We start from the raw sequence: 26,550 nt of genomic DNA, 5'->3' as shown, positions 1-26,550 counted from the left end.
TTTTGAACACGTAATATTTTAGACACTTTTGATCGTGTGACATAACCGTTCCTTGCTTAAGTTTAATGGAATTGAACTGCTACCAACTGTGCTGAAGTAAATAAATAAAATTAAGTATCGTATGACGTAATGACGGATCCTTATTAAATCATTTTAATTAATATACACGGTTTTGTATGAGTGACATACATGTTTATTTATACATAATACCGTATATATTTACGTTTAACTTAAAAAGGACATGAGTGAAAGCACATACAGCATATGCATACTTTAAATCTTATGTCTATTAGGCCTAGAAGTTGTTTGTAACACAATATTATATATCACAATATATTATATATCTATATATCAGTAACTGTAAGGTTGACCTTATAGTTACTGATACACAGTATTGTGCCATTAAGGCAATAATAATATAAGTGTCTACACGAAACAAAGAAACACTTTCAAAATGGCCACTATCACATGGACAGTCAACACGCAGTTTGTCTGCATTGATGTGGCAATTGTGAACCTGTAGACACGCACATTCTAAATCGCCTTAACATGGTAAGTTTGAATGTGTAATATTTTATACACCTCTTTTTTGACTGTGACATATTAACCCTTACTTTTTTTAGTTTGTACATTATTTCTCTAGACATATTATACACCTATATTTAAGTAACCATAAGGTGCACTTAAATGTAAACAATTCTTTTCTTTTGAGTTCCACCTGCAAACTAAAATTCTGATATCACATTTTGCCACAGCTGTTGGGAAAACAATTGAGACAAGAGTCAAATATATAATGAAGGTAGATTTTAGCTGACAGTTTAAACTATGTTCTCAGAACAAGGACACACACACACACACACACACACACACACACACACACACACACACACACGTTGTGTTTCCATGTTTTATGGGGACTTTCCATAGACATAATGGTTTTTATACTGTACAAACTTTATATTCTATCCCCTAAACCTAACCCTCACAGAAAACATTCTGCATTTTTACATTTTCAAAAAACATAATTTAGTATGATTTATAAGCTGTTTTCCTCATGGGGACCGACAAAATGTCCCCACAAGGTCAAAAATTTCGGGTTTTACTATCCTTATGGGGACATTTGGTCCCCACAAAGTGATAAATACACGCGCGCGCGCGCACACACACAATCTTTGTACATATTAAAAAAAAAAAAAAAAAAAACACATGTACAAGCATTCACAGCCTTTGCTCAATACTTTGTTGAAGCACTTTTGGCACCAACTACAGCCTTAATTATTTTTGTGTATGATGCTACAAGCTAGGCACACCTATTTTTGAGCAGTTTCTCCCATTCTTCTTTGCAGGACCTCTCAAGCTCCATCAAGTTAAATGGGGAGCGTCAGTGCACAGCCATTTTCAGATCTCTCCAGTGATGCTCAATCAGGTTCAAGTCTGGGCTCTGGCCGGGCCACTCAAGGACATTCACAGAGTTGTCCAGTAGTCACTCCTTTGTTATCTTGGCTGTGTGTTTAGGGTCGTTGTCCTGTTGGAAGATGAACCTTCGCCCCAGTCTGAGGTCCAGAGCAGGTTTTCATCAAGGATGTCTCTGAACATTGCAGCATTCATTTTCCCTCGATCCTGAGTAGTCTCCCAGTTCTTGCTGCTGTAAAACATCCCCACAGCATGATGCTGCCACCACCATGCTTCACTTTAGGGATGGTATAGAGAATTTTGTTCCTCATGGTCTGAGAGTCCTTCAGGTGCCAAACTCCAGGCGGGCTGTCATGTGCCTTTTACTGAGGAGTGGCTTTCGTCTGGCCACTCTACCATATAGGCTTGATTGGTGGAGTGCTGGAGAGATGGTTGTTCTTCTGGAAAGTTCTCCTCTCTCCACATAGAAACGCTGGAGCTCTGTCAGAGTGACCCTTGTCCCCCGATCGCTCAGTTTGGCCAGGCAGCCAGCTCTAGGAAGAGTCCTGGTGGTTCCATCTTCCATTTACGGATGGAGGCCACTATGCTCATTGGGATCTTCGATGCTGCAGAAATGTTTCTGTACCCTTCGACAGATCTGTGCCTCAATACAATCCTGTCTCGGCGGTCTACAGACAATTCCTTGGACTTCATGGTTTGGTTTGTGCTCTGGCATGCACTGTTACCTGTGACACCTTATATAGACAGGTGTGTGCCTTTCCAAATCATGTCCAATCAACTGAATTTACCACAGGTGGACTCCAGTCAAGTTTTAGGAACATCTCAAGGATGATCAGTGGAAACGGGATGCACCTGAGCTCAATTTTGAGTGTCATGGCAAAGGCTGTGAATACTTACGTACATGTGATTTTTTTCGTTTTTTATTTTTAATAAATTTGCAAAGATTTAGAACAAACTTCTTTCACATTGTCATTATGGGGTATTGTTTGTAGAATTTTGAGGAAAATAATGAATTTAATCCACTATGAAATAAGGCTGTAACATAACAAAATGTGGATAAAGTGAAGCGCTGTGAATACTTTCCGGATGCACTGTATATAAATATATATATCTCCTTAAGGGCAAGTTGTCACATTTCTGTTGGGGCAAGCTGCCATTAAAAGTGTTTTAATTGTCAGAAATGTACACAATTTATTTAGGCTATCAGATTATGCACTCACTGAGAACATTATTAGGAACACCTGTACACCTATTTATTCATGTGATCATCTAATCAGCCAATCGTGTGGCAGAAGTGCAATGCATAAAGTCACGCAGATAGGGGTCAGGAGATTCAGTGAATGTTTACATCAACCTTCAGAATGGGGAAATGATTTCAGTGATTTAGACCGTGGCATGATTGTTGGTGCCAGACTTGTTTTGAGTATTTCTGTATTTGCTGATCTCCTGGGATTTTCACAAACAACAGTCTCTAGAGTTTACACAGAATGGTGCCAGAAACAAAAGAACATTCAGTGAGTGGCAGTTCTGAGAACGGAAATGCCTTGTTGATTAGCAAGGTCAACTGAGAATGGCCAGACTAGTTTGAGCTGACAGAAAGGCAACAGTAACTCAGATAACCACTCTGTACAATTGTAGTGAGCAGAATAGCATCTCATTGAATACAATACATTGAATCTCGAGGCAGGGGCTACAACAGCTGAAGACCACATCAGGCATTTTATTAGGACTATAGTGTTCCTAATAAAGTGCTAAGTGAGTGTATGTTGTCAGAAATGTTTCCCTTACATGTCACATTATGTTTTCTTGCTTGAGATACAATGACACCCAGGACAGAGAGGTGCTGCAACCTTGGTGTGAGCACATGTTAAGTTTGTAAATTTGTACAAAGATGATTTCACCTCTAATTAACAAAACTGTGCCAAAGTGTCCAGCAGTATGACTTGCTATACTTAATCTATAATTACTATACATTCAGTTGTATGACTTCACATTAATGGAGACACTTTCCCTTCTACGTTGATCATTTTAATACAACCTAAAATCTTGATGTTGAAAAACAAAAAATCCAGTTCATGTTCTTTGTTAACTATCCGGCAACACCAGAAAAAATTTATATAAATTAATATCCGTTTTACACTAAACAGACCTTAGCAGAATGTAAACCACGATTTATGTATAGTACACATAGTTCTTATTTAAGTGTTATATTACAGAACTTTACAACATACTGGATGTTTAATATAACATTGTATTACAATTATGTTAATGACAGAACAAATAGCAATAGCTATCAGTTAATAAATAGTGGAATAAATATTATATATTTTTAATTAAGCAGGATTAAAAAGCAATACAGTACAATTCTACAATACTAAATAAAGTCTCTGATGTTGGTCAGGGAACAGCAAACCAGAAGATATGAATCTTACATACTTATGCTCCATTTCAGGCTATTTGCCTGCAGTGACATTCTTAAAGTTAGACCAATAGTAAAGATAAATAGAGCTAGCAAAATGTGAAATATTGGACAACCACTGCTGTGCTTAAAGTATTTGTGAAGCATGGAGAGCTGGTGTGGGTTTAGAAAGCCAGATTCGCGATAACAGCCCTTGTAAACTCCTCGCTTGATGCGTAGCCTCCCAGGTCTGAGGTGCGTACCTGCACAAAAGAAAGGAATAATATATATTATATTGAGTTTCAGCTATGCTCACATGGATGTAATGTGCACATACTTTATAAACACATTGTTCACCATCGGTTTCTCACATACCCAGCTTTCAAACATTCACCACCCACTCTGCACACAAGTTCACTCCTTATTTAAGACCATGCTCCAAAAATATCTTCATATTCACTTTGTAAATGAAAAATGAACAATGTTTGAACAAGGATAAAAGGTCTTTAAACATTGCAAGTAATCAAAACAATACCAGTTGCTGTTTAGAAAGTGACACTCTTTACTCCATTTGGTTTTATAAATGTATTTATTCATTAATTTAAGTAAATGCACATTTGTCAATTTAGTCAACTGGAGGCATGAATAAACCGATAAAACTTTTATGTGGTTTCCCCTCAACCCAAACACTCCACAGTGAAACGTATTGAAAGTTCTAATACTACAGGACCCAAGTTTTAAAAAATACAAAGACAACATGTCTACATGTTCACACTTTGTTGTTGCAGCCTTATGTTAAAATGCTTCAACTTTTTTTTCACACATCAATCTACACTCAATACCCCATTATGACAAAGCAAAAAAAAAAAACATTATTTTGCACATTAATAAAAAATTAAATAAAAATAAAACTGAAATATCACATTGACGTAAGTATTCAGACACTGTCTACAGGTCTCACAGCTGAAAATGTATATCAGAGCAAAAACCAAGCCATGAGGTCAAAGGAACTGCCTGCAGAGCTCAGAGACAGGATTGTGTTGAGACACAGATATGGGTAAGGCTAAAAAAAAAAAAGAATTGTCTGCATTTAAGTTCCCGAGAGCACAGTGGCCTCCATAATTTTTAAATGGAAGAAGTTTGGAACAACCAGGACTCTTCCTAGAGCTGGACGTCCAGCCAAGTTGAGCAATCGGGGAGAATGGCCTTGGTAAGAGAGGTGACCAAGAACCCTATGGAGCTCCAGAGATCATGTGTGGAGAGGGGAGAAACTTGCAGAAGGACAACCATCACTGCAACACTCCACTGATTTGGGCTTTATGGCATAGTGGCCAGATGGAAGTCTCCACTTAGAGCAAGAAAGCAAAAAAGCACCTAAAGAACTATCAGACTGTGAGACACAAGATTCTCTAGTCTGATGAAACAAAGATTGAACTGTCTGGCCTCAATTCCAAGCATCTTGTCTGGAGGAAACCAGGCACCGCTCATCACCTGCGCAATAACATCCCAACAGTGAATCATGGTGGTGGTAGCTTCATGCTGTGGGGGTGCTTTTCAGCAGCAGGGACTGGGGGACTGGTCAGGGTTGAAGGAAAGCTGATCGCAGCAAAATAAAGAGATATGCTTAATGAAAGACTGGTCCAGAAGATCAAGATGAAGGTTGAACTTCCAACAAGACAATGTCCCTAAGCACACAGCCAAGACAACACAAGAGTGGCTTAGGGACAACTATGTGAATGTCCTTGAGTGGCCCAGCCAGAGCCTGGACTTCAATCCAATCAAACACCTCTGGAGAGACCTGAAAATGGCTGTCCACCGACAGTCCCCAGCCAACCTGACAGAACTTGAGAGGATCTGCAGAGAAGAATGGCAGAAAATTCCCAAATCCAGGTGTGCAATGATTGTTGCATCATACACAAAAAGACTTGAGGCTGAAATCGCTGCCAAAGGTGCTTCAACTAAGCACTGAGTTAAGGGTCTAAATACCTGTCAATGTGATGGATTTGTGTGGATTTTCTCTCCTTTTGGAATGCCCAATTCCCAATGTACTCCAAGTAATTGTGGTGGCATAGTGACTCAGACATGGAGGCAGCTGAGATTTGTCCTGAGGGTAAATTTACACAACAATGTACTAAAAACTGAAAAGTTTTTCCTTTGCGTTTTTGAAAAGTTTTGCATACAGACAACAACGTTGTCAAAATGATCCCCATTCACATGGACTATAAAGCATACCACCTTTTTAAGGACTCCAACTGGTGATCTCTGGAGGTAAGGACGAAGTACATGCCTATAGACTAAACACGCATGATCATAAAATCACGTTTTTGTATGTTTAAACGGAGACGATCGTTTTCAAAAACTTGCAGTTTGAAAGCCGTTTTCAAAAGTTTGCGTTTTCAGGCCTCAAAACGCTGTCGTCTTGTAAACGAACAGCCAAAACGCATAAAGTTTTCAGTTGAAAACTTTGTCGTATAAATGGTCCGAGACTGTAAACACGCGCATCTCATCACATAGCTTGTTAAGCGCATTACCGCAGAGATATAGCTTGTGTGGAGGCTTCACGCCATCCACCGTGGACACCTCAAAACGTGCCCCACCAAGAGGGAACCACATTATAGCAATCACGAGGAGGTTACACCGTGTCACTCTACCCTATTGCCAAGTCCCTATTGGAGTCACTCAGCATGCCCTGGGATTCAAACTAGTGAACTCCATGGGTGGTAGCCAGCGTCTTTACCACTGAGCTACCCAGGCCACGATATTACAGTTTTTAATACATTTGCAGTTATCTAAAATCTAGGTTTTGCTTTGTCAATATGGGGTATGGAGTGTAGAATGATGTGAAAAACATTAATAATTTAAAGCATTTTCACATAAGGCTGCAACATAACAAAATGTGAAGAAAATGAAAGGGTCTGAGTACTTTCTGAACGCACTGTAAGTTTAAAAAGGCTCGAGAGTCACATAGAGACATAACTGTCAATTGATTCAGCAATTTTCTTGATATAATTCAGTTGTAATTTCCTTAGACATAGTTAGTCAGCAATGACACAGAGCAGACTTCCTGTCCGGGACTTCAGAATATTTGAATTAATGAAATGATAAACATCTGACTTATTACAACAGCAGACTTGATTAGAGAAGTTTAAATTAATAAGATCCATATCTCAAGGGAGAAAAACCCCTCAATTGAGTATCAGACTGCTGGCAGTTTAGCCCCAGCTTGTTGATAATCAAATTAAAATTTATTGAGGACCTGGAATCAAAACTAACAATTTTGAGGAGGACCAGCCCTTAATAGAGTTTGTAGAAAAGCAGGAATTACACAGAAAAATGCAAGGTGATGCCATATGGAAAATGCGTGGGGTGGGACAAAATACAGCAGCGCAGTAAAATGTAACAATGTCAGGCATAATTCTGGGTAAGTATGGACACAATGACGAACAGTAATGAAAATAAAGAATGTACATGGATGTTTTGAATAAAGAAAAATAAGGAAACAGAAATCAGAAACCAGCCAGAAAAAAAAGAAAAGGGGATGAGAGCAAAAGAAAATAATAAAATCAACATAAGTGACAAAATAAAAATCTCTGTTTTAAAAGGGGCTTTGAAAATATTTGAAAAAGCAGAAGCAGGTAAAGGGTGATCCTGGATGGACATTGGGTCACACAAGCATCCTCAAACAGTCCGATGGCGCAGGTTGGCCACAACTGCACGGACAAAGTCACCAGTGGTGCAGTAACCCCCTAGGTCTCGAGTCCTCACCTGGGACACAGAGATACACACACAGAGTCACATACACCCAGAATGGGGTGTGACGGAAGAAGACGAGATGAGGAAAAGTGGGGAAAGGGGAGGCGAAGACAACAAGCACACACTTGCAAATTTTCTAGAGTGACTATAAGAAAAAGCTTCCTGAAAGCCAAAAAAAAGCTAAATGTCTTCACTGAGAGAGATCTAAACGTACTGTATATTAATAGAGCATTATGTAACTCATGAAATCAAAATTAGAGTTTTGTGGCTTTTAATCAATGTACGATACCTTGAGGACAATTATATGCAAGCATTTAAAAGGATAGTTCACCCAAAAATGACAATTCAGTCATTGTTTACTCACACCTGTGTTGTTATAACCCCATATTACTTTCTTTTTCTGAACACAAAGGGAGAAACTGTGAGATTGTTTTTTTTTTTTTTTTTTCTCAGGCTGGACATTGAAATGCATCTATTCTTCCACTTCAAACTCTTCAGATATTTTTGTAATTTCTGTTCTCTGGTTTGTGTGCAGCTATGTTGTGTTTTCTGTTATTAATAATGCTGGTGGTCCTGTTGAAGTGAAACAAAACAAGTTTCGCTTGAATGGCCCATCTTGTGCGTGCTGCGTAACTAATGTTCTCTCGTGCAAAGAGCTCTAAAGCTTGTGTGCAGACTCATGAACGCACACAGAAGATCAACGGTCAGTGAATATTTTTACTAAAGACTTTGCTTTGTTACGCACCAAACCTTGTCGTATGCTTTCAAGAAACAATCATGTGTCTCATGGAATAATTTATTAGACTTATGAATTATACTTTTGTGTCCTTTTGAAGCTTGAAGAGGTGGTCACCATAAACTGCCATTGTATGACGACACTGAAAACTATTTTTTTTTTCACAATTCTGTGTGTGAAGAAAAAGAAAGAAAGTCATATGGGATTATAACAACACAGGGGTGAATAAACAATGACTGAATTTACATTTGTGGTGAACTAATCCTTTAAGTCTTTCTCTTCTAACAAAATGGAACTAAAAATATTCATGACATACAAGGATTGGACAGCAGATTCCAAGATATTTTCTCAGATTCCGACTGTTTGGGACATCTGGAAAATAGATAGTCCGGAGAAGAAAAGGTGAAATATTCATGACAAAACTTTTTTGTCCAATAAAATGCTCTCTAGAATGAGAAGAACACCTCCCCATCAATTATAAATACCACCTGCCTTTGACAATCAATACAAGTAGCAAATCAAGGTTAATGGTGTGTCTATGTTTACGCTAAAGAATCTGAAGGACGGGGCTGGAATTTATTCATTTTGTAAGTGTCATCAATGCTTGCGTCCAAGGTGTAAGTTATTGAGTGTAGTTTTGCCAGACAGCAACGTAAACTGGAGTGGAGTGGTGGTGGTGTAGTGGGCTAAAGTACTAAACTGTCAGTTTCAGTAATCAGAAGGTTGTTGGTTTGAGCCCCACAGCCACCACCATTGTGTCCTTAACTCCAGGTTTCTCCAGGGGGATTGTCCCTGTAATAAGTTCTCTGTAAGTCGCTTTGGATACAAGCATCTGCCAAATGCATAAATGTAAATATAAATGTAAACTAAAGGCAATTGGCTAATTAAAAGTAAAGGACAGGCATTTCGATATGTCCCACCCAAATGTCCTGTTTCAATAGAAAATATGTCAATACAGGAATTCGTCCAACCATTTCATGGGGTCTTTAAATGAGACGACAGAGAGAAAATATGAGAAAAACAGCAAGGTACAGTTTGATCATTAGGAAATCATTAGGAAATGAGCAGTTTACTTAAAGGGGTCATGACATGGGTTTTTTTTATTGTATTATTATGTTCCCTTAGGTGCAATTATAGTATTAATATATTTTTTTTTTAAGAAAAACTTTTAAAATCTAGTGATTTATGACCTTTTCCCACCCTGTTTCTCATCCTCTGATTCAAACAGTCTGTTTTGGGGGCGTTTTCCATTTAAGACTTCAGTGTTAACGCCCACTGTTATGATTGGCTAACGTCAGTGCCTATGTATCAATTATTGACGCCCCCAGCCAGAACAATATGCAAGTAAACTAAGTAAAAACACTGTGATTATTCATAATGAATGAAATTGCGCTTTAAAAAGTAGTTTAAAGTTTAAAATAGATTACTTACAGTTTGCGTCGTCGTTGTTCCCAGAATAGTCGGCACGGACTTATCTTTGAGCAACAGTTTTCTGGCAAAGCCAGCATCATATTGAGATTTGTTCTCAAAACAGTCATCCTTAAAATGTACAGAACAAACGCTTAAGTTAACACTGCCGTGACTAGGACGTCCGCAAAAAATAAACTGCATCCATTTTTCCCTGACGTCTGGATCTTTCGGCAGCTTATTCAGAGGTTTTGTTTGACCACAGCCAGGAACAGCACATCTGTGTGGCATCGTAATTTTCCTGTGCACAAGTAGTCTCTGTCAGAGCTCGCTGTCCATCGACTGAACACTTGTGAGGCGCACGGCGATACGAAATGAGCGTAGTTGTCTTGCGCTTAAAGCGTAGTTATCTTGTGCTGGAGGCGGTCATATGCAAACGCTGGTACGTCACTTCTAACCGTCACGTCACTTCTAACCATGAATCCAGAACGAGCTGTATTTTGAGCTTGATTAAATAAATGATTCGTTTAGAATGGGGAGGACGTCTTAAAATATTAAACTTGCAGGACGTTTTAATGATACAAAGACCTCTTATATACCAAAATTTGGTTTCTCATGTCATGACCCCTTTAAACCCCCAAAACTAGCCATAAAGCCACATTGAACCAATCAATGCAAGACAAAGAGTTTTTCAAACAAATTGTTGCCGGATTAGAGGTACAGTGCTTGGTTCTGGTTAGGGTTAATCTATTCAAAGCCAGCTGCCAATATTTCAGGGGAACCACAAACAAATACCACCAGGATTATCATGCTGTTAACTGCATACCAATGTGTTTGAACTTTCATCAATACAGCAGCTGCATAATGCATGTATATTGAACACAAAAAACACTGAGACATTATCACTTACAGTGTCATGTTCTCTACAAACAGAATTTCAAATTTCACATAGTGAACATACAGTCGTACATGCAACAAAACTACTATTTCTCCCACTCAAACAGACATTAAACACACATTAAAATCTCTTACCTTGCCCTGCTTAATGACTTTCTTAACAGCCTCAGAAACCATGTTTGCATGATACTCAAGACTGAAAGACAAAGAACACACACACATATCAATACAAAATACTTGCCAGTAGCAAAATAACAGTCGTTGTATTTTATCTTCTTTATAACATAGGGATGTGCACAAGTAATCGGCTAATCGAGTAATCACTCTGCACCAGCTAGTCGACTATTAAATACACTTCTCGAATATTGCTAATTGATTTTCATTTATGCATTTGCCTGCAGTGGGCAATGCTGAATTATCCTGTAAGCCAGCTTTCCTTCTGGAGCTCTCACCGTGTCTCGCAGTTACAATTGAGTCCATTGGAGGGTGCTATGGATGTGTCATCAAGGTGTTGGATGAGTGGAAGAGACATGATGGCATTTTTGTGTGCTTTCAAGCACAGCCAAGTGTGGCAATATTTGAAATTTTTTTATTCTTATTGAATTCTACTCTACTGGTTTTTAGTTTTTGTTGGAGTCATGCATACCAAAGGACAAGGATATTTTTTTATGCTACAGAGGAAATGCAAAGCGGTACAAGAAACTCTGAAGCTTTTCAGTGTTAAATATCTGAACAGACACAGCATATTTTATAAAAAGTAAACTTCTAACACTTGCTTTTCTGAATAATACCATGTGAAATTATAAAAATGTAATTTGTCTTTTTATGTAGACTTAAGAGTTTATAAATGTACATTACCCTAATGCCATCAGTATTGGTTTCTATGTAAGCTCCAGGTGATAGAAAATAATTTATTTACATTTTTTACTGTTATTTAAATAAATACATTTTATTATTTATCATTAAATTTTTTCCCAAAGAAAAGCAAAGTTTGTTAAAGTTAGCTTATTCTGAAACTGTTTTTGGTAACGTTTGTGAATACAAAAAAAGTAAAAGAAATTATATTATAGTATATTATATTATAGTTTTTTGTGGGTTATAATACTCGACTACAAAATTACTCGAAAATGCCCATCCCTAATATGACCCCTGTTATCTATAAAACATAGCTAGTCAATGGTAAAAAAAAAAAAAAAACAAGATGCAAGAAACAAAAGATAGAATTAGAGGACAAACAAATTAAAACTAATATTATTTCCACACAGATGTGAAAAACATGATTAGCATGAAAACTAACACTTAACTAAATGTTCATGGTAAAGCTTATAGGTTTACGAGTGATGATAATGCTTAAGTATAAGTAATGAAATAATAATAAAATGTAATGGAATTACTGTAAAAACAGTGGGAGACGTGAACTTACTTGAGGTGTCTCAGCATGTTAGATGCACTAAGCAGCATAGCAGTAGGGTTAGCAATATTCCTGCCGACAGCCTGAGCAAAGGGATGCCTGGCACCCTGAAGATACAATACAGAAACAGTTTAATATTTTTAGATCATATGTGAAGAGATATGGTTTTGCATATTTAGGGGCCAAGCACCGGAGGTGCTGTGGCACCTACTGTTTTCTTTAGTATTATTATTATTATTAGGGGCCAAGCACCGAATGTGCTGTGGCACCTATTGTATCCAATAGTTTTATTATTATTATTATTATTATTATTCCTCCCTAATGGCAGTCTACGGCAGCCCATAGAATCGTACATAGGAAAATGATGAAATAGCCCCCATACAAAATTCGGGGCCTCTAGAACATACTCTATAAGCCCGCCAAATGTCAAAATGCACTTTTCTTTTGTGCATATCATTTGAACCGTTTGTCCTAGAGACACAATTCTTGTTTTGTCTGATTACTCTATGATGATTCCAATGGAACCCTTACATCCGCACATTACAGTGGCCACTATCTTGGATTATGTCATTCATAGTTTTTTCACTTCTGCTCCTTCAAACTTTGCCTGATTTGCACACAAAATGGCTAAAAATAATCTCCAGACTGAGCCGCACAGAATGAATAATACAGCATTTTGATATTTGACTTTGTTGAAAAGTTACGCAAACACATAATTAGGCTGTGAAAAAGGATTTGAGGCTGTATCTCGGCAGTGCTGTGTCCTATCGAAACAAAACTTTTTATGCCTTATGAGGACCATGGTCTGAGGGCACATGTAGAGTTTGGCGACAGCGCCACCTATAGGTCAAGAATTGTGAAAAAAAATATTTTTGCCCATAACTTTCGAACCATATGTCCTAAAATCATGGGGCTGGTGTCTGTGGATTACTGGGGTCATGCACATTTCAGCGATAGTTATTACAAAATTATATATCTTTTAAATACACTGTCAGACTTTAAAGAAAATTGGTATGCTTTATCAACATCATGTTCTGATGATACTTAAGCAGTTTGGCGACAGCGCCACCTATAATCTGTGCTAATCTGCTATCCGTCGGCAACATTAGTTTAACATGCTAATCAGCTAGCATGCTAATCAGTTAAATACATCATGACAAGTCTGTTCTTTCTTTCAGTTTGATATCAGCCATTTTGGCTCTCCACCATTTTGAACACTTTTTTTATTCAAAACTTACTGACACTCAGCTTGGTATGTCTCTTCAACAAGTGTAAAGCCATGGCAATGTGGTCCAGAACAATGATGCACCATACATGTGTGCTTTGGAGATCAAAAGTGTGTTGCTTTGAGATCAGCTTGGGGCAACTTTTTAGTAATTTCAAAATACATCATGTCTGGTTTGTTTTTTATTTCTGTTGTGCTTGATATCAGCCATGTCAGCACACCACCATATTAAATACATGTTTTATTCAAAACCTGCTGACTCTCAGCTTGGTATATCTCTTTAGCACCTTGAAACTTTTCTGTTTCTCTAACGTTTTGGTGACTTGTGTGTGTGGGGTTGCTTTGTATGTCATTTTCATTACTATAGTGTAATTACCCTCCATTTTGAATTCCATTTACTGAATGGTTGCTGGGCTTTTCCCCAAGCAAATTTTTATTTTCCCCTTTGTTGAAAAGTTACATGAAAATAAAGTTGATCAGGGTAAATGCTGTGCTCAGCTGTAATTCCACTAAGTTCAGTATGTCCCTTTTTTGACTGACAATTCTATGGTTGTGTAGTGTAGTGGATAGGACACTGAACTCTAGAACAGAAAGTTGTGGGTTCAAATCCGTCCTGAGGTGACATGATCTGTGCTTGTTCTGTGAGATCTTTGGGTTGTGTTTAGTGTCGTGCAGTGGTTGCCATGATGGTGCTTGGCCCCGTAATGGCTGCTTGCAGCTACAGTATTGCATATTTCCATTTACGCAGTAACATATGAAAAGTCATTCTACAGCCGTGGCCAAAAGTATTGGCAGTGGCATACATTTTGTGTTTCGCCCATTTTTCTGCTTCAGTTGTTGTGGTGTTGATTCACATTGTTTCTAGATTATTGTGCAGAGTGATCCGATGCATTTTAAATAACTGCAAAAAGCTTAATAGGCCCAAAAAATTTACTTTATCACAAAAACCCAAATTTCACAGTTTTTTGGTCCTGGCACAAAATGACCAGCCAACATCATTTCACTAATTATAACAGCAGCAACTAGGAAAGTGTGAATGAGTACTAGTCAGGTGAAATCACTCTTATCATTCTGATTGGATTATAAGAGCAGACTGTTTGCTATAAAAGGAGGGAAGAAGTGCTTTCAATCATTGTGTTCTTGTTAGCAATGGTTATCTCTAAAGGAAGACATGCAGCCATCATCCCTTTGAATCAAAATGGCCTCACATGCAAGGAAATTGCTGCAAAGAATATCGCATCTGAAAGAACTTCAAGGAGAGAGGTTCAACTGCAGTGAAGAAGGCTTCAGGACGTCCCAGATTGTCCAGCAAGTGCCAGGACCATCTCCTCCTGAGGAGTCAGCTATGGAATCGTGTCACCACCAGTGCAGAGCTTGCTCAATATTGGCAGCAGGTTGGTGTGAGTTCATCTGCACGCACAGTGAGGTGAAGACTTTTGGACAATGGCCTGGTGTCAAGAAGGGCAGCAAATAAACCACTTCTCTCCAAGAAAAACATCAAGGCAGACTGAAATTCTGCAGGAAGTACAAGGATTGGACAGCAGATTCCAAGATATTTTCTCAGATTCCGACTGTTTGGGACATCTGGAAAATAGATAGTCCGGAGAAGAAAAGGTGAACGTTACCATGAGTCCTGTGTGAGACCATCTATGTGTGGGGTTGCTTTTCATCCAAGGGAGTCGGCTCTCTCAATATGCTGCCCAAAAACACTGCCATGAATAAAGAATGGTATCAAAACGTCCTGCAAGAGCAACTTTTCCCAACGAACCAGGAGCAATTTGGTGATGATCCTTGCATTTTCCCACATGATGGAGCACCATTTCACAAGGCAAGAGTGATAATGAAGTGGCTCTGAGATCATTATATTGAAATTTTGGATCCGTGGCCAGGATCTTATTCCCATAGAGAACCTGTGGTCAATCCTCAAAAGGCGAGTGGACAAGCAGAAGCCCATAAATTGTGATCAAATCTGAGCACTAATAAGTCAAGATTGGATCGCCATCAGTCAGGATTTGGCCCAGACGCTGATATCCAGCATGCCAGAGCGAATTGCAGAGGTAATGAAGAACATGGGTCAACACTGTAAATATTGACTCTTTGCTTAAATTGAGTGTTTTTGCCAATAAAAGCTTTTAAAACTTATGAAATGCTTATCATTGTTTTGCAGTATACCATAGAAACATGTGAAAAATAATCTACAAATACTGAAGCAGCAAACTTTGCAAAACACAAAATTTATGTCACTGCCAATACTTTTGGCCATGGCTGCTTGTTGTGAATAGTGGTCGACCGATAAATCGTCCGATATTCGGACTTTTTTTTTATTATCAGCAGATACATTTCCCGTTTGGCCAATTTGTTTCTTGAGGGTGCCGAAAATCACCTGCTTGCATGTGAAGCGACTGAGACATGTAAACGACCAGCCGTGGTTCATTTTTGTTGTTACCTGCCATTGTGTTACTACAATAATAGACCGATGTGCAACACAGTCTCATTTAAACGGTCCATATATCAGAGCTGCGGTAGACGCGTTTGAGCTCATAATGTTAAAGTGCTCGCCTGTTTCATTCTCCCTCTCTCCTCAACAGTTCCCTTTAACTTTAACTGTCTTGTCTAATTAGAAAAAGGCAAATGTCAATAAAACGAATATCATATACCGTCTGCAAATATGTGTATATCTCATTTAAACAGATGTAATAAACCAACCTCACACAACTCAGCAGATCCAGTGTCCTGTGTAATGCTCATTTATTTAACTCTGAAGCACGTATTCTCCTCAACAGTTCCATGTAACTTATCTAATGATAAAAGGCACATATCAATAAAACTTCTATTATATACTGTTTGCAAATATCCAGGTATCTTGTTTAAACAGATTAAACAGATACCTTACGAAAATCCAGCGTTTTCTTCCCGTCGAGCGCTCATTTAATATCTTCCTCTGAAACAGGTATTCTATCAGCCAGAATCAAAAACATCAGGATCAGGATCAAAAGTTACTCTCATTCACAAATCATGATGGTCCGTCTGTAACAATCCAGGTAGGCAATCCAGGCTGTTTAAAATGTCAGGAGATTGAGGCTCATGGTGGATCTGCATGAGTGTGTGAGTGCAACTTCAAGGGTGCATCCGAAACCAGGAAAATGCAGCCACCGGAGGCTGTATACGAAGATACCATGAAAATAAGGTGCTTTTCAAACTGTTCAGAGATCAGTTTCCTTAAGAGTTCCATTCATTCAAAACAGCTGTCAGTAAAGCCATTAACTGATTAGGCAGCAAGGTCGCAAGTCAGCTGCCTAGATTAATGGATGCTGCCCAAGGCGCTTCACTTGTGTAATAAGTAAATGTCTCATTCACTATCACTGTATGTACAGTTCAATAGGTTTAATTCTATATTTTTATAGTAAATAGGATGGCTAACGTGGACATGCCATCCATGGTTGCTGGACTACTGTGTGTACTGTTATTTCAACAAATTTCTTCATGTGCAAATCAATTACAATAATTTGATGACTAAACAGAAATCGTTCTATCTACCATGTAAAATACAATATTTTTTAGTTTTGTGTGAAATTAAGTAAATATAGTGCTTAATGAGAGTTTATTTTTATTTTTTTTAGCAATTTAATGTTTGTTACTTACTATATTACATTGTGTGATATATCGACATTGTATCTGCCTATCGGCCACCCTGCTCTCTGGATATCGGCGTTGGTCATTAAAAAACCCTATTCACTAGTTGTGAATAGTCATGGTTAAAAGGCTTTATTAGGCACAACGTGCAGCCTACATTACGTTTAGTCGTGCCTATAATCAGAATATAGCACAACCTTAAGTACCACATTCCTACAATAATAGTTACAATATAAGAAATATTAGGGTAAAAATCTTCATTAAAACGTTATTTTATTAGCAAATTCATTCAATGCCATCCTTCCACTATTAGAAATACCGGTAGTCCCAAGTCCCTCAACAGTAAGGACCGGCACTATCTATTTTATAATATGTATTATAATAATAAAAAAATATATATAATTTTAATATAATATTTTATATATAATATATGAGAAAATGATTGACGCCTACCGTCTCAAACACAGCATATTCAGCGCTAAAACTCTCCCCTGGAACTACACCTGCTCCACCCACTAGCCCTGCTGCCAGGTTATCGATGATGTTGCCATAGAGATTAGGCATCACAAGCACATCGAACTGGTATGGATTCTGCACAAGCTGTGAACCACAGAACAATATGATAATTACTTCAAGATGTCATTTGTTCTGCCACTCATTAAAAATAAAATCATGGAAACTATACCTGCATGCAGCAGTTATCAATGATGATGTTTTCATATTTAATCTTGGGGTAAAGCTCAGCTATCTCTGCACAGCACTGCAGAAAGAGACCATCCCCGAGTTTCCTGTAGAGATAATCCAAGGCAAATTCAGTATCTCTGTTTGGATTTGAAACCTGTATAGGTGGAATAATACCTGTTGAACTTCAGTGTTTCCCCTATATGCATTCAGCAACTATCCTTTGTTGTCATATGTGGGGAAAATTATTTTGATGCTTAAACAATCTGCTGAACTTTCGAAGTTAATTTAAAAACATGCAATTTTTAATAAAGGCGTCAGTCATGGCATGAGGAATAAAACTTTCCTTTTTCTTTTGGCATATAAGAGGTCATTATACTATAAAAATATCCTGTAAGTTTCAGAACTGAAAACTTCCTCCTTAATAGAAAAAGAGCATTTATTTAAACCAAGCTGCAAAAATGGCTTGCTTGGAATTCGTGGACGTCACAAGGACTAAATCCATCTGCATATGCAATGCCTATTTTTCCGTCATTGCACCTATGGCCCCGTCCACTGGTCAGTCAGTGTTGTTGGCAGTAGTAGCTTCACCGCATGCACCACAAAATGGAACGGGACATCTATTTACTAATCAACACGACACGCCGCAACGGACGCTTCCATGGTAGACAGATTAATTGATTATAATGGGTTCCATAGCTTTTGATGCGACTCTCACGTCCCAGTGTACACGGGGTGTGAGTGTTAACTGTTGTGCTTGAGATGAAGTTTAATATATTCAGATGCAATGTGTTAGATGAGCATTGTGTAAACCATGACATTTAGTTTTATAATGTTGTTGAGCTGGTTTATTCTCTTCTGATTGAGTTAAAAAAATGGCTCTATTCGAGGTTAGCCAATCATAACAGTGTGCATTTACGTTGAAGTTGTAAGAGGCGCTTATTATAAAACCAAGCATTTCAGACAGAGGTCCAAAAACAGGGTGGAAAATTATAATTTATTACTAAATTATTTTTGCATTTATAATGCAAAAACGTTTACTAACATTATCAGTGGACCTCAGGGAAGAAAATAAAACTATGGAAAAAGAGCATTTCATGACCCCTTTAATGACTCACTCAAACACATGAAATACGTACATTTGTTGCCACCTACTGGTTAAGGTGTATTTAAAACAAAATCTGACAGAGAAATATCTTCTAGAGTTAATTCACTCCACTAAATAAATGTGACATTTAGGCTTTGTTCACACAGGCAGAAAAAAAAAAAAATCTGATTTTTACAAGCCTGATCCAAACCATATTCGAAGGTGGTTTGGAATCTGATTACAATCAGATTTTCTAAATTAATCTCAGTCTAAAAGGTCAGAACATATTTCATGTGTTTTTTCCCTCATTCGTTGTGAACGACGGGTTGTTTCGTCAGGTGCTGCGATGAGAAGACATGTACTGCATTCCAAACAGCATAAACGATACCTTCACAGGACAACTTTCGAAGGGAAAACAAGAATGATGGCCAAGCCGTAGGATCGTTACAAGAGAATCTTCAATAAAAATGACTTAAAAGTGAGTTTAGAATGACCATTTTATTACACCAGGGATGGTGAATGGCCCGTGAGGCCATTTGAGAAATAATTTAAAAAGCAAAAAATGGCCTTTATTCAATGAACTTTCCTTTCAAATAATGTTTAGAAATGATTTAAAATGATAACAACACAAAATATTGTATAATAGACAGATCTTTGTGTTTTTGGTGTGTGAGCACATAACGAATGAGTACATTAATTTCAACCCACAATCAGAAATTCCAAGCAATTATATGGCCCGCGAATAATTTTGAAAATACTCAAATGGCCCTTAATGGAAAAAAGGTTCCCCACCCCTGTATTAAACCTTTCGGCCCTCCGACAGCAGAAGGTAAAGTATGAGAATCTCTTCTGATTGGAACACACCAATATGTCATATACATTATACTGTATGTTACAGGACAGCAAAGCAGTACATCTTTTACAATAATACAGACATTGGCTTTTCTCCACAACAGCGCAATGAGGTTGAATGTCTCATACGAATACGGGACACTTGAGCATTTTGAGCACTTTAATATAGGACGGGGGTCCTCTTCAAAAGTCTCACTGTCCAACCCTTTTATGCTTCAATATGGGACAAAAAGCCTTAAATACGAGATATTTAGCTACACGTTAAAATAATAGGCACGTCACGTTTGGGATAAAATATGGGACGTCTGGGGAAAACAGGACAGTTGTAAACATTAGCAGCAATAAACGTTGCATATGCCACCTCACCCGTTTTTTAAGCAATTTTCTGCTAAGAATGTGTTCATATTTGGATGCCTTCATGAAAAACATCTATTGATAAATACTCACGCATGGCGAACAAATGCAAGTTTGCATCATTACAATGACAACTAATGTAGACATACTAGCAAAAGCGACTGCAGTCTGAACAGCAAAAATCTGATCTGTCCATATATAACCTGCAGTTTAAATAGTCAGTCTATAAAATAAATTCCAAATCATTTGAAATTATTAATTAATGTTCTATAATTTTTTTGAATTTACATTAGTACAAAATTTCATTTATGTAAATAAATGAATAACAAAAAGGAATGATTAGAACAGGTGAAATGTACAGCTGAAAAATATATGGTTTGTCTGTATTCTTCAAGTGCTTATCTTTATCAATTTATAAATGATAATTATAGAACATTACAATATTCTGAATGAATATTAGTTGGCTAGATTAAATGATGTAAAAACATAGTAAAAAAAAACAAACAAACACCTATGTACATCTCTATGCAACATAGGAGCCACTGGGGGATGAGCCCCCCATGACTGAAATCCTAGAATTGCCCCTGGTTTTTATTTGTATTTGTGTTTAATCAAAATAGTGCAAGTCATTTTCTGCATTGCAGCATTTCATTATTTGGCCGTTATTACTACAGCTATCTGTGCTTCCAGAGTCCTTCAAGTGTCAAAAGCTCCCAGTAAATAAACAAACATGACAAGAGGAAAATAACCAATCTATAATGATACTTCGTTTTAAGCTATTCCTCCACCGACACGTGCAAACATGGGTCTGGCGTTGTGGGCTTGTGGACGTTCACAACAGCACTGCTGCTAAAAACAAATTCTAGAGGAAACACCACACTTACATAATGTTTGCTTTGTGTACAGCAGTTACTTTGCTACGGCCCTTCTTGGTGGCGTAGTCGAATGCAAATTTGGCAATACGGCGGGATTTCACTCTGGTGATGATCTTCAGGCACTCAACCACTCCTGAAACACTCTGCGAACACAGATCTCATAAATGCAGCTGTATATGCAAATAATCAAATATGAAATAAACAATCAAAACAAGTAAAAACTATTTAACATGTTGTGAATGGTTCAATTTAAAGCACAATAAATTAACTTCATATTTATGTTAATTGCAATAGAAGCAGTTGAAAGCGGTTAATGAGAACAAATGTCTATGATTACACATTCAGCAGGTTAGATGATGAAATGCATCTATGACCCCGTTTCCACCTGGTATTACGATGCGTCTTGGGTGATCTGATCACATGTGGTCAGGTTAGACAAATAACTGTTTACACCCGGTCGCTTAAATGTGTCTTCTGTGACCACTTATGAATGGATTTGGATGGGAAGGTCTCTGTTTCAATACAACATACATAATTCTCCATGTCAGTGTGTTACTATATGATATGCCTTGTTTCTCCCAGATGCGATTGTTTAAGCGCAGCAGTTGAGGGGTTGCACTTAACTGCTGCCGGGATGCATAAATGAAGGATTAGTGTTTACACCTCAAATGCGATGTGGACGTATGCAATTTTTATCGACATTCTTATTTGGTTTTTGTGGTCCATTCACAAAATGTTTCAGACTCTGTTTAGACCTGTGTTTAGGGCTGACCACATGCCATCGGATCACCCGAAACATCTTAGAGGAATAGTTCACCCAAAAATGAAAATTCTCTCATTATTTACTTACCCTGATGTGTATGTCTGTCTTTCTTCAGAAGAACACAAATTAAGATTTTTAGAAGATAGAGCTCTGTCAGGCCCTTATAATGGAAGTACGGGTGTGACAGTACTTTGACGGTCCAAAAGTCACATTTAGGCAGCATAAAAGTAATCAATGCGACTCCAGTCAATCAATGAATGTCTTCTGAAGCGAATCGATAGGTTTATGTAAGAAACAAGTCGAAAATTAAAACGTTTTTAACTTTAAATCAGCGCTTCAATCTAGGGCTCTAAAGCGGTTTGAAATGGACAAACTCATGTGTGACGTTCGTTCTGCGCCACTTCCGAATTATGTTGTAAACTCGCCGACGCGTTTACGTCACAGTTCACGTCAGCTGCTGGCAGGGAGCGCTTTTTAAAAGTTAATAAAATGTTAATTATCAATTTAATTTTTACACAAACGTATCGATTTGCTTCAGAAGACATTCATTGATCGACTGGAGTTGTGTGGATTACTTTATTGCTGCTGAAATATGACTTTTGGACGTCAAATTGCTGGCATCCGTGTACTTCCATTTTAAGGGCCTGCAGAGCTCAGTCTTCTTCTAAAAATCTTCATTTGTGTTCTTCTGAAGACAGACAGTCATGCACATCTGGGATGGCATCTGGGTAAGTGAATGAGAGAATCTTCATTCGGGTGAACTATTCCTTTAATACCAGGTGGAAACGGGTTCTAAAATGGAGCTTTCATGAATGAATAAGCAGAAAAGTAAAAAAATGAAGTGATGCAAGCACAGCTGGTACCTCATGCTCCAGAGAGCTGTATTCTCCCTCTGTCTGCTCACGGATGATGACCAGATCGAGATTATTATGACGGGTGCTGTAACCGGGGAGGCTGTTCACATGAACCACATTGGCAAACAGGTCCAGCTTTCTCCTGTACATTATATGAAAACAAACAACTAATGTGAATAGGAGCAGGTAAATCAGATAAAAGAAGATAAATGAAAGCTTGTCTTTATTTAATTCCATTTTATATATATGACAACTTATTTTGATGCTGGTACTAAGTCACTGAAAATGTACCTCAGTCTCATTTCATAAGATGCCAGCTCACCCTTGTACTCCATGGGAGTGTGAATCTTTCCTAAGCGCAGAGAAAATTAAACCAACATTCATTTTAAACAACGAATTAGCATATTGTACACATCAATATATCAATAAGGTAATTGTAAGTAAAGATGTGATGTATGATATCAAATGATACTTTAAGATATGAGTTAAACAAAATTACCTTTGATGGCGACTCTGTTGTTCTTCATGGAGGCCAGCACCTCATCCAGTTTCTCTTCACTAGCCATGTTCTGCACCTCACTCAAATGAAACTCCTCAAATTCCACCGGAACATCAGCTGCCTAGTGGGTAAGGTTAAATGGGTATAAGGAAAAAAGGGAGACGCAAGTGTAAGGCAAGTGAGAGTTAATCATCTCCGTGTGTGTTTCTCTGAAGAATTCACATTATTCGGTTTTGGAAGAACATGAGGGTGAGTAGATGATAACAGAATTTACCATTTTGGTGTTCTATCATTTTAAACTCATGAGACCCGAAACGTGACTGCTGAGTGCATTTCCATTCCCCTTTTTGATTTGTAACTAGTAGCCCTTAAGTAACATGCACAATTTTTTTTTTATAATAATGAATTAATAATTTTTTACATATACATATATAGACACACACACATATACTGGTGGCCAAAAGTTTAGAATATTATTTTTTTGTGTGGCTGTTTTGACTGGAAATTGGTACTTTAATTCACCAAAGTGGCATTAAACTGATCACAAAGTATAGTCAGGACATTACTGTTGTAAAAAACAGCACCATCACTATTTGATAAAAGTCATGTTTTTATCAAATCTAGAGAGGCCCCATTTCTAGCAGCCATCACTCCAACACCTTATGCTTCAGTAATCATGCTAAATTGCTAATTTGGAACAAGTAAATCACTTGCCACTATATTAAATACTTCTGAAATCTATTTGGTTCTTTAAATGAATCTTAACATTGTCTTTGTGTATGTTTTTGAGTTGCTACAGTACGCAATAGACTGACATGTCTTAAGGTCAATATTAGGTAAAACAATGGCAAAAAAGAAACAGCTTTCTTTAGAAACTTGTCAGTCAATCATTGTTTTGAGGAATGAAGACTATACAATGCTTGAAACTGCCATAAAACTGAAGATTTCATACGAAGGTGTACACTACAGTCTTCAGAGACAAAGGACAACTGGATTTAACAAGGACAGAATGAGATGTGGAAGGCCAGATACAACTAAACAAAAGGACAACTACATCAGAGTATCTAGTTTGAGAAATAGAAGCCTCACATGTCCTCAGCTGACAGCTTCATTGAATTCTACCCGCTCAACACCAGTTCCATGTACAACAGTAAAGAGAAGACTCAGGGGTGCAGGCCTTATGGGAAGAACGGCAAAGAAAAAGCCACTTTTGAAAAAGAAAAAGAAAAGTTTTGAGTGGACAAAGAAACACTGACTTCGGACAACAGATAACTGGAAAAGAGTGGTATGATCTTAACCCCATTGAGCTTTTGTGGGATCAGCTAGACTGTAAGGTACGTGAGAAGTGCCCGATAAGACTACTACAAGACTGCTACAGGAAGTGTGGGTTGAAATGTCACCAGAGTATCTGAACGAACTGACAGCTAGAATGTCAAGGATCTACAAAGCTGTCATTGCTGCACGTGGAGGATTTTTTAATGAGAACTCTTTGAAGTAGTTTAAGAAGTTCTGAAAAAATTAAATAAAATTGTAAAAGTCATTTTTCATGATATTTATGTCCTGACTATACATTGTGATCAGTTGAATGCCACTTTGGTGAATAGAAGTACCAATTTCTTTCCATAAGAGCAAAATCCGTACATTATTCCAAACTTTTCTGAGCAACGTGACTGAGCAACGTACAGAAAATCATATTCATTCAGCCCCTCTGAATAATTCAGAATCGGTCTCAAAAGTGACTTTATAGCAAAGTAAGTTTTCACATACAAAGAATTTGCCTTGGTGTTTGATGCATACAATAACAATAAACATAGTAAGGTAAATAAATAACTATATTTAGGATACAGTATATATAGAGAAAAAGTAAACTGACTGGTTTTAATAAAGGAGATATACAGTTGTGCAAAATATGTGCAGAATATGAACCATAGAATGTGCAAATGTTCACTGTTCACGGTGTTCACAGTTCACAGAAAAGTTCACAGTTCGAGTATAATAAATAGTGCAATAGACCAGATAAATGTTCTTTAAGTTGACGCAAGACAGATGTGGAAACTATGTTAATGTAACGTGTAGTGTCTATAGTGGAGTGATAAGAGACAGTGCCAGAGGGTCCTAGGCCTTGTTTTTGAGGCCAGCTGCAGACGGGAAGAAATTGTTCATGTAGCTTGAGGTTTTAGTCCTGATGGACCGTACCCTCCTGCCGGAGGGGAGTGTCTCAAAGAGATTGTGTCCTGGGTGGGAGGGGTCGACAACAATCTTTTCTGCCCACCTCAGTGTCCTGGAGGCATACCCTTTTCAGCAGAACTAATGACATGCTGCAGTCTGCTTTTGTCCTTGGCAGTGGCAGAAGCATACCAGATGGTGATTGAGGAGGTAAGGATGGACTCAATGATGGAGGTGTAGAAGTGCACCATCATTACCTTCGGCAGGTTGAACTTCTTCAGCTGCTGCAGGAAGTACTTCCTCTGCTGTGCTTTTTTTTAATTAGAGAGCTATGTTCAGCTCCCACTTGAGGTCCTGGGAGATGATGGTTCCCCAGGAAGTGAAAGGACTCCACAGTATCAACTGGAGAGTCATACAGGATGATGGGGTTGGGTGGGCCTGGGTTCTTCCTGAAATCTACTACCATCTCCACTGACTTTACAGCATTGAGCTCCAAGTTGTTCTGTTCTGTGCATCAGGTCAACAGATGATCAATCTCCCACCTGTAGGTGGACTCATCCCCACCAGAGATGAGCCCAATGAGGGTGGTGTCATCCACAAACTTCAGGAGCTTGACAGACTGGTGACTGGGGGTGCAGATGTTAGTGTACAGGGAGAAAAGTAGAGGGGAAAGAACACAGCATTGAGGGGAACCAGTGCTGATGGTCCGGGAGTCAGAGACATGTTTTCCTAGCCTCGCTTGCTGCTTCCTATCAGTCAGGAAGTCTGTGATCCACCTACATGTGGAGTCAGGCACACTCAGCAGGGAGAGCTTGTAATGCAAAAGAGCCGGGATGATAGTGTTGAAGGAGGAACTAAAATCCACAAACAAGATCCTGGCGCAAGTTCCTGAGGAGTCCAGGTGCTGGAGGATGAAGTGGAGGGCCATGTTAACTGCATCATCTACTGATCTGTTAGCTCTGTAGGTGAACTGCAGGGGGGCCAGGAGAGGATCAGCGATGGCTTTGAGGTGGGACAGCACAAGGCGCTCAAATGATTTCATTAACACAGAGGTCAGGGCGACAGGTCTGAAGTCATTAAGTCCTGTGGTCCTTGTTTTTTTGGGGACAAGAATGATGGTGGAGGTCTTAGGTGTTAAAGATGTCGGTGAGACAGCTGATCAGTACAGTGCTTCAAGGTGGATGGAGAGACAGAGTCTGGTCTGGCTGCTTTGTGGGGATTCGGTCTCTTGAATGGTCTCTTGAATTCTGTAAGTTATTTCACTGAAGGATTCATTAGACCAGAGGACATTTCTCCAAAAAGTAAGATCTTTGTACCCATGTGCACTTGCAAACTATAGTCTTTTTTATGGTGGTTTTGGAGCAGTGGCTTCTTCCTTGCTGAGCAGCCTTTCAGGTTATGTCGATATAGGACTTGTTTTTACTTTGGATATAGATACATGTCTACCTGTTTCATCCAGAATCTTCACAAGGACCTTTGCTGTTGTTCTGGGATTGATTTGCACTTTTCACACCAAACTAAGTTAATCTCTAGGAGACAGAATGTG

The 26,550-nt window shown here is 38.3% G+C and overlaps 1 protein-coding gene across 2 annotated transcripts in view; it reads right to left on the bottom strand.

The window, feature by feature from the left end:
* Positions 1-2,382: 2,382 nt before the first annotated feature.
* The window catches only part of idh3b (isocitrate dehydrogenase (NAD(+)) 3 non-catalytic subunit beta), a 28,033-nt gene continuing 3,865 nt past the window's right edge, over positions 2,383-26,550 (bottom strand). The window contains exons 3-11 of one of the 2 annotated variants that reach the window (XM_052104365.1): positions 22,839-22,959; positions 22,631-22,691; positions 22,349-22,481; positions 20,732-20,865; positions 17,559-17,661; positions 17,327-17,473; positions 12,028-12,122; positions 10,740-10,800; positions 2,383-4,074 (exon numbers count right to left, since the gene is read on the bottom strand). In XM_052104365.1, the coding sequence (XP_051960325.1) occupies positions 3,997-4,074; positions 10,740-10,800; positions 12,028-12,122; positions 17,327-17,473; positions 17,559-17,661; positions 20,732-20,865; positions 22,349-22,481; positions 22,631-22,691; positions 22,839-22,959 (933 nt within the window). In that variant the 3' untranslated portion in view covers positions 2,383-3,996. Of the gene's footprint in view, positions 4,075-4,096; positions 7,577-10,739; positions 10,801-12,027; positions 12,123-17,326; positions 17,474-17,558; positions 17,662-20,731; positions 20,866-22,348; positions 22,482-22,630; positions 22,692-22,838; positions 22,960-26,550 lie in introns of those variants that run through there. The other variant, XM_052104364.1, reaches the window with a different exon arrangement.

This window comes from Xyrauchen texanus, chromosome 34 (assembly GCF_025860055.1).
Source record: "Xyrauchen texanus isolate HMW12.3.18 chromosome 34, RBS_HiC_50CHRs, whole genome shotgun sequence".
NCBI lineage: Eukaryota > Metazoa > Chordata > Actinopteri > Cypriniformes > Catostomidae > Xyrauchen > Xyrauchen texanus.
This window is presented reverse-complemented; position numbering and strand designations above follow the sequence as displayed.